Below are 9,195 nucleotides of genomic sequence, written 5' to 3' on the forward strand. Positions count from 1 at the left end.
TTCTATATTTAAAATTTCGTCGTTGTACATTTCAATGGCCTCATGGTTGAAGTCAGCGGAATACCGCAAATGTCCACTAGATGGAGCCATGCGTTGACTCAACCCAACTTGAAGGAGAGCAGCCAGGTCGGGGAATCAAACTTGATACCTTGAGGTTACGCGCCACCTTCTTAACCGCTTGTACAAAGCCAAACAAGCGACAGAATCAATAAATGAGTTTAATTGTGGAACAATGCGCTTATCCCCAATAGAAGCACGCGCAGGCTTGAAATGATTTCCTTTCTTTTATTAGGCTCTACACAAATAATATAGCATTTGATTGATTTTAGCACATAGAATTAGTGGCACGGTTAGAGTCAAATGCATCACGAACATTTATACCTGTTCAAATACACAGACTGCTTTAAATAAAAACATATTCCACGTAGCTCGCTACGTTACCTTTTGCCGGTCCACATTTTAGTATCCCGTCACATCAGTACTAAAATGTTCCTTCTGAGCACAACCAGCGAAGCGAGTTATTTCACGTGATTGGCAGTTCTGTAGTTCGCTGTCACGTAAAAGTCGAGCAAACACAATAAGCACCGCCGTCTTTTTTCTTCTTTCAAAAAAAAATTAAAAATAAAACTAAATGACAGAGAGGCAGGCCAAAGTTCCTGCGGGAAAGAACCACTTAGGCCGAATCACTAATCATGTCAAAGCCAGAAAGGTAAGCAGACCTCCGCAATGAGCTTCTGGCAAAATTGTCACAATTGCGTTCGGTGAGGGTGGAGGGATTCGCATTTGGCCACGTCGAGTACCCCCACTGCACATTTGTTGCACTCCAAAAAAAAAAAAAATAAAATCGCAAAACCCCACCTGATGAAATTATTTTATTTCTAGTGTGTACTCATTTTAAGACCATTTTATTTTTTCCCCTAAATTTTCAGCAAGACAAAAAGACTTTAAAATCTTTTATCAAGTCAATTTATAACAGTTCCATTGGGTGATTTTTTTTGTTATTAAAACAAAATAATCTGTCCTCAAACACATTTTGTCCTTAAGATAAGTGACCAAAAAAAAACAAAAACAAAATATGCCAATGAAACTGGTATGGTACTTGAAAAAGATTTTCTTTTAAATAATGACTGACTGAAAACCTGGAAAAAAAAATCAAAACTGTCATAAACTAGGTATGGTAAGGTACATTAATAAGGTATATTTATATAAATTATATTTGTATTATTTTATAATATATACACAATGTAATTATATAATATACAATATAATTATAATTATAGAAGGTATATCACAAATAAGATGAAATCACGAGATAATTTTTTGCGCTTTTGTGGTGCAATTTGGTGACAACGCTGCATTTCCAGCGATGACGCAATGGGCACGTTGTACATTTGCCCCCGAAACGGGTCAATTTCACCCTGGCAAGAAATACCCGGCAAAAAGATGTTGTTCATGCTTGATCCTCGGGGGATTTTGAAGAAAGCGAGGTCCAAAAATAGAAAGATTAAGTAATTGGAGGTGGGGGGGGGGGGAAAATACATCTCCTTTAATACGGCGCATTAAAAAAAAAAACCGCTCACTTTTCCTTTCGTCCGACTAATTGTAGCGTGTGAACAACAGCAGCGACTGTGGTCCTCAAACGTACCGTGAAGGAAGGAATTGCAAATCAAAACATGGGGGGGGGGGGGGGGGGCAAAGCAAGGCACATGTGTGGCAGCACAAAAACGTTTGCTAGGCATTTTTTTTTTTTTTTTTTTAAAACACGGGAGAGCAACTTTCTCCAAGAGGCGAGGACCACAATCGCCTGCTCTTATGAAACCAGGGGAGGGGAAGAAACAAACACACAAAAAAATGTCCGGATGTGGTGATTTTCTAATATATACATTAAAAAAAAAAAAAAAAAAAAGTAATCAGTGCAGGAAGCGGATGCTCATTTTCTGCTCCACGTCCACCTTCTCCAGCACCTGAGCAAACGCACACAAAACATTGTTTTTCTCACACTCCTCCAGTTTTCATTTCACTTTTCAATGCACTGCGCCGTTATGACATAGTAATTACAGTTTATAAGTCAAATATTTCATTAAACTTGAAAAATCTCTTCAAAAAAAAAAAAAATCAATCATAAATGCCAATAAATAAGACATTTCACAAAATTAAAATCAATTAAAAATGTAATGCAATTAAATTTAAACAAATCCTTTTAAATATTAAAGAGAACAAATCCAATCAATTGTCATGTCATTGTCCAAGCCGCTTATGCTCACAAGGGTTGCGGGAAAGCTGGAGCCTTAAATGATTTAAAAAAAAAAAACAAAAAAAAAAACTAATAACTAGTCGGGCAATCCTCAGCCGCAACAACTGAAATCAAGTATTTTCCATAACTGGCAATGAGAACTTCACGTCTCTGCGGAGATATTTTGGCCCGCTCTTCCTTGATGAATTGTAGGAATTCAGCAAAAGTCTAAAACCTAATATTTATGTAAGGCGTGGAGAACTTGCCTTGATGAATTCGTTGAAGGAAATGGAGCTGTCGCCGTTGGTGTCGGCCTCTTGGATGGTTCGGTCTGCGATGCTTCCAAGCTGCTCGTCGGAGATGTTCACGCCCACCATCATCCTTAACACCTGTCAAACGCGCGCACGCAAATCAAAGTATCAACAAGTCCTTAAAGTATCAACTTCCAGCAAGTCACAAGCCGAGTCAGCGTCTTGCGAGGAAGGAAACAACAAAACGGAGCGCGTCACCAAGTTACTGTACAGCTAATTATTAACTAACGGGGAAGGGGGGGGGGGGGGCAAAGTCTCCTCGCTGTATTACATCACCGCAGGGCTGCACGATATTCTGTTTGTGTGTTGTCATTGCAATGTACATGTGCACAATAGTTGGACCCTGCGATGTTGGTGTACTGTCATATACAGTGCTGCAACTGTGACACTAAAAGTGACCAGCAGAGGGATCTGTTTGGACACGGTAATAAGATTCGCACCCATGTTACGGTGAACAAGATAACGCAGGGACTAGCCCACCCACAGCGTCGTCGTATACTTATTTCCTTGTTTGATAACTATGGATGAGGACACGGGGAAAAAATGCAAACCTGCTGAATTTCTATTTTGCTCTTCAGAATCAATTTTCTGGAGGCAGCCATGTCTCAGTTGTCTCAATGCGCAAGGTGCGGTCAGGGACACCGCGTAAATGGCAGAGAGTGTGTTCATTTGGAATACAATACAAACTTTTGAAAATGGATTAAGGGAGGAAATTATTTGTACAGGAATGTTTGTTGTTAAAACACTGTGTGCTCACTGTGCTCACATGGAATTTATTTTGTAATATGTGAATAAAGCAGGTGGAACAGGGGATTCGGATGGAAAAGCGTTGGCCTCACACTTCTGAGGTTCCGGGTTCAATCCCGGACCCGCCTGTGTGGAGTTTGCAACATTAATTGGACACTCTAAAATTGCCCCCAAGTGTGATTGTGAGTGCGGCTGTTTGTCTCGATGTGCCCTGCGATTGGCTGGCAATCAGTTCAGGGTGTGCCCCGCCTCCTGCCCGTTGACAGCGAGGATAGACTCCAGCGAGCCTTGTGAGGATAAGCGGCTAAGAAAATCGATGTCTTTTCACCTTCGTTCCTGTCATGTGTTGCATGTTTTTGCCTTTACTTTAAGGGCAAAAGTCCTGTTTTTGATTTAATTCATTAAAAAAAAAAAAAAAAAAATTCAAGCAACATGTTTTTTTTCACGTTTTTGAGATACAAACAAGAACTATGAACCAGATCATTTTTTGGACCGGTCAAGTGAACTCTGAACTAGTTCCAGTAGAAAATGTACTTTCCCAACATTGATCCTGTATTATTTTACATCACAATACACATTGAAGCTTTTCTAAAAAAATATAGAGAGATATATTTTTCCTTTAATTTGTCGGCTCGACACGATGACTGATGTTGCAAAGAAGCTCCGACAAACGCAACGAAGGCAAACGTGACTCAACGGTTTCTTCATTTTTGTGGAAACTTCCTGCTTCGTTTCACGGCAGCGTTATGCCAAAACTACACAAATTCAATTTGCATTTTTGCTAAACTCAGAAGAAGATTGCTGGGTGCGAGGATGCTGATTGTTCAAATTCTGCCATTTCAGAAACATTTCAGGAAAGAAAAAAAAAAAAAAAAAAAAAAAACCTTGGAAAAAAATACTTCCAACAATTTACACTTTTAAAAAAATATGATTAAAATACAATAATATTTCCTCAAAAACCTTTTTCCCCCCCAAATAAAAATTTGAATTACAATTTCAATCCATCCATCCATTTTCTTTTGCCACTCATCCTCACAAGGGTCGCGGGGAGCGCTGGAGCCTATCCCAGCTGCCGACGGGCAGGAGGCGGGGTTACACCCTGAACTGATTGCCAGCCAATCAATCGCAGGGCACATCGAGACAAAGAGCCGCAGCCACAATCACACCTCGGGGCAATTTAGAGTGTCCAATTAACGTTGCGTGTTTTCGGGATGTGGGAGGAAACCGGAGTGCCTGGAAACATGCAAACTCCACACAGGCAGGGCCGGGATCGAACCTGGGTCCTCAGAACTGCGAGGCCAATGTTTTACCGGCTGATCCACCGTTCCCCCGCATATTTTTTTTATGACAGTATATATTTACATAAGATTATTAAAATTAGTACTACTATTTTACAACAAATATTTCCGTACTAAAAGAATCCACAGTTATGTTGAGCACTCACCTGCAGCAGCTCATCCCGCGAGATCTTGTCGTCTCTGTCCAGGTCGTAAAGACGGAAAGCAACTGAGTAGGGGACGAAAAATGAAAAATAAAAAATGAGTTTTGCGTGCGGGTCGTCGTCATCGGCGCCGACAACCGACGCGAGCGCTCACACAGCAGCTTGTTGGTCCTGCTGTTGAGCGGCTCGCTGACGTTTGCGTTCTTGTTCTTCTCGCTGTCCTCGATGGGCCGGAAGTGGGCCAGCGTGCGCATGAAGCCTCGGAAGTTCACCTGGTCCTCCCTGAGGAAATTAATATTTAAAAAAAAAAACAAAACAAAACCACACAACATTAAGTAATGGATATCGGGATGTTACGTGTGAAAGTTACTGCATAACCATTTTCAAACCTTTGCTGCAATATGTAAAGAGGCAGAACAAAGTCAAACGTTTCATACATACCAAGGTACACAGCACCCCCCCCACGTATTAATTATTCACAGATTTATATTTTTAATCAACCCTCCCATTATTTGTACAAAAACTCACTTCCGTCCACTTCTCATACTCAGGGGAAATGATTGTTTAATATTTATAGATTTTCTATAAAGAACACCGACCTTAAATTTTATCTTCTATTTTGACAAACATTCTTTTAAATGTTTTTAACTTTTATTTTGCGCATTTTTTTTATTTCATTTAAAAATCCCCCACAATAAGTGAAAAAAAATATATGAACCTTTTGCTATCGAAGATTTTGTTCTTTCCCTACCTTAATTTGAAAATATTTGTATGATTTGAAAAAAAAAATTCTCACAAAAATGTTTCTAGTTTTAATTTTTTTTTTTTAATTCTCCAATTGTAACTTATAGTCTTAAACATTTCAGTTAAAAATCCCCCACAATTAAAGTGAAAAAAAAATAGATGAACCTTTTGCTATCGAAGATTTTGTTCTAGCCCTACCTTAATTTGAAAACATTTGTATGATTTGAATTTTTTTTTTTTATTTTCTCACACAAATATTTCTCGAGTTTTTTTTTTTTAATTGTCCGATTGTCACTTGTAGTCTTAAACAGTCACACCTACAGACAATTTAGTTAACCTCACTTCACCTCTTGATGTACAGTATAACTAACTTTGTAGGAAGTGGTAGAACATTTAAAAAAAAATAATAATAATAAATAAAATTAAAAAAAAATTTTTTTTTAAAAACTTCACCCTTCTGGGAAGAAAGCATTGATGATCCGGTCACCCAGAGGGTTGATGGCCAACTCCGGAATCCTCTGGAAGTCTTCTCGACTGCGCATAGAAAGAACAAAATGAATGAAACAAAAATGAATTATAATATCACAATACGGCAATTCTCGGCCTACGGAGCGCACCTGGTTACAAGCCTCACCGAGTACATTTGTAAAGGAAATATCATTTGGTACATACATAAGCCGCAAGTGCCCACATTGAAACAAGATATTTACAAAGAAAGACGGTACACAGAAAGAATTTAACGCTAGCGTCGCGCTAAAGCTAGCTAAAAAAAAAAAACTTACTGGTAAATATCACTGAGAGACAGCAGTAACACGCTAGCCCAGCGCTAACGCTAGCGCAGCACTAACAGGGCCGGTAAAATTCACTTCCTCGGCACATATATTCCACCGGTCTCACTCTTACCTTTTCCTTCCAGCCGTTAGGGAAAAATGAACAAATGAGCCGCATCACCACATAAACCGCAGGGTTGAAAGCGTGTGAAAAAAAGTTGCGGTTTATAGGCCGGAAATTACGGTAAATGGAAAGATACGGTAAGGGATTTCTTACAAATGCATTTTGACATTGATTCCGACGAGGACACTTCATGGTGATATTGACCCTCATAATAATAAATAGAGGAAGATGACAGCAGTCACCTTGACTGAGCGGGGACAAGACGACCACAACTTGTTGCGTGTAAACACAAAAGCCTCACAACACACACACACAGGACAGACACAACAGCGGCTTTAACTCGACTAGCTTCACGTAATCATTACCCTCCCGGTCATCCATTGCTCACTTTGCGCCGTCTGAAGTTGAAACTCTTCGGTTAATCGCAAACCGCGGAATAACGTCCCGGTAGGAAATCACGACAAAGCAGGGCCCGGGGGTCAATATCGTCTCACCTGAGGGTGCCGTTCTCCCCTTTATCCAGGCTGGTGAAGCGGCTGTACAGACGAGTGATCTGGCTGTGAGAGACTGCGCCAGAGGACACAAGCGAGACGACGTTAGAACCCCGCGTCAAAAAGAAATGAAATGTTTAGCTAGCTTCTCAAAGCTGGCCTGCTCGCTCACGTCAATGTGTGAATTTCCACTTTTTTTGGGGGGGGGGGCGATAAACGGTTCAAATCCAAATTAAACATCATGACGTCACATGTTCAAACTACCGTGAGATTTGGCTAAAATTATCATTCAAGTCATTCTCTCCATTTTCTTTTTTTTTTGTTCCTTTGACTAGCTTTATTGAAAATATTCAGTTTACAACAACATAAAAAAGGCATGACAGACAATGTAGTTGGTAAAAACAAAAACAAAGTATATAATAAAATATCAAAAGAGCACAAAATAAGTTTTAACTGCTTTCATGTTTTTAGATTTTAATATTGTATTTGTGTATCGTCAGCTTTCCTTATCAAAAATTTCACATTATAACGTGAATCGTTTCACGTTATAATGTAGATTCGTTTCACATTATAACGTACATTGTTATAACGTAGATTCGTTACACAATAATTCGTTTCACATTACGAATGTACGGAAGCGTATTACTGTCACACCCCCCGCTTTTCACATTAGAATGTGAATCGTTTCACGTTATAACAAAAATTCGTTGCACATTATAACGTAGATCATTATAACGCAGATCGTTTCACGTTATAACGTAGATTCGATTCACATCACAAATCCATGTTTTGTGCAACACTAAATGATGTCTTACGGGGGGCAGGGCAAAGAGGGGTGAATTTATTATTTTATTTTCTACGTTATGTGAAACGATCCATTATAACGTGTAATTGACTACATTATAACGTGAAACGATTGACATTATAATGTGAAACGCGACCTTTTGTGTGTGTGTGTGGCAGTAAAACGCTTCCGTAGTTTTTCCAATGATATTGAAAGATTTTTGTTTAAGCTAGTGTTGAGCTTTTGCCACCCGGAAGTGCATGTGACGTCAGGGCGAGATGACCATAATTAAGTCATACATTCAGAATTATGATCCCGTTATACAGCTGTACAATTAAACCATAAAATGTGGTTTCCTTGAAGGAAATAGCGACATTCATTTACCGTAGCGGTGACCCGACTTGACGTTTGATTAAACCGTAAATAAATACATAACTTACAGCCGGTTTCTTTCTTGATTTCCTCAATTTCCTCCTCGCGGAGTAACGTAGACGCCCGGGATCCCATGACGATGTTGGAGGCTCGGAACCAGCACACAGAACCGAGCCGCTGTGAAAACGTCAAAGTTTAGGTCGGGGGGGGGGGAGAAAAAATAGCTACCCTTCTCTTGACCAGCTAGCACAACAGCGGTCTAGCTCGCACGCTCCACCGCGAGGAAGGCAAAGGCGTCACTTGGGGGAAGTTTAAAGACAACTTTTAAGTCCGCTCCGTGTGTAACTCTAGGAAGTCATTTGTTTCGGGGAGTTAATTTAAATGTACGCTCTGCGGCGTTTTCGCCTGACGTTCTCGGAGGAGTTTCGGTCCTTTTATCTTCCGTCTTCATCGAGTGGGCGGGGGCTATGATGATGGGTGACATGGTAGCTGTCTGATTGCCTGAGCCAAAAACGGGGTAAAATAGGTAGCGTCATACTTGCCTGATTAAATAACGCATTAGTTAAAATTCGATATTTGCAACATTCCTCAACAGTACGATGGAAATTAACTATACACACACACACACACACACACCACACACACACACACATATATATATATAATATAATTTATATATTTTTAGGCCGCCATTCACGCATAAAACAGAAGAGGAGCCGGTTGAGTTAAAAATGAAAATCTTCAATGAAGTGCATAATGTAACTGCTTACATTTTTCGAGACACTTATCCTCAAAAGGGTCGCGGGAAGTGCTGGAGTCTATCCCAGTTACTTCCGGCGAAAGGCGGACTACACCCCGAACTGTCCGTCACTTTTTCGTTTTACAAGTTATAAATTGTGTTTGTGTATTGTCTTACTTAGTTTAAAAAAAAAAATTGAATGACTAAATTTGGATTCGTGGACATGAAATTTCCGTAGCTGTTAATTAAAAAAAAAAAAAACTAGTTTGTTTCCGACCAAAAGGAAAAAATAACGTTCTTCCAATGAAGAGCGAAGTTAGTCAATACTATCAAATCAATTGGAATACGTCTTTCCATAATCTTCTGGCCACCAAAACGCCTTTTTATTTTTTTAAATATAACTGTCCAATGTACGCATAATTTTCTTTGGTAAAATGCG

The 9,195-nt window shown here is 39.6% G+C and overlaps 1 protein-coding gene across 2 annotated transcripts; it reads right to left on the minus strand.

Moving 5' to 3' along the window:
* Nucleotides 1-271: 271 nt before the first annotated feature.
* chp1 (calcineurin-like EF-hand protein 1) lies at nucleotides 272-8,806 on the minus strand. 2 transcript variants are annotated; one of them, XM_061844589.1, is made up of 8 exons: nucleotides 8,788-8,806; nucleotides 8,086-8,194; nucleotides 6,865-6,937; nucleotides 5,930-6,010; nucleotides 4,887-5,014; nucleotides 4,736-4,797; nucleotides 2,500-2,622; nucleotides 272-1,964 (listed from the first exon to the last, which is right to left on the minus strand). In XM_061844589.1, the coding sequence occupies exons 2-8, from the start codon at nucleotides 8,150-8,152 to the stop codon at nucleotides 1,911-1,913; spliced, it is 588 nt and encodes a 195-aa protein (XP_061700573.1). In that variant the 5' UTR covers nucleotides 8,153-8,194; nucleotides 8,788-8,806; the 3' UTR covers nucleotides 272-1,910. The 2 variants fall into 2 exon arrangements, with proteins under 2 accessions (XP_061700573.1, XP_061700572.1); XM_061844588.1 differs by lacking the exon at nucleotides 8,788-8,806 and adding an exon at nucleotides 8,246-8,495.
* Between the last annotated feature and the right edge of the window lie 389 nt (nucleotides 8,807-9,195).

This window comes from Syngnathoides biaculeatus, chromosome 15 (assembly GCF_019802595.1).
Source record: "Syngnathoides biaculeatus isolate LvHL_M chromosome 15, ASM1980259v1, whole genome shotgun sequence".
Taxonomy (NCBI): domain Eukaryota; kingdom Metazoa; phylum Chordata; class Actinopteri; order Syngnathiformes; family Syngnathidae; genus Syngnathoides; species Syngnathoides biaculeatus.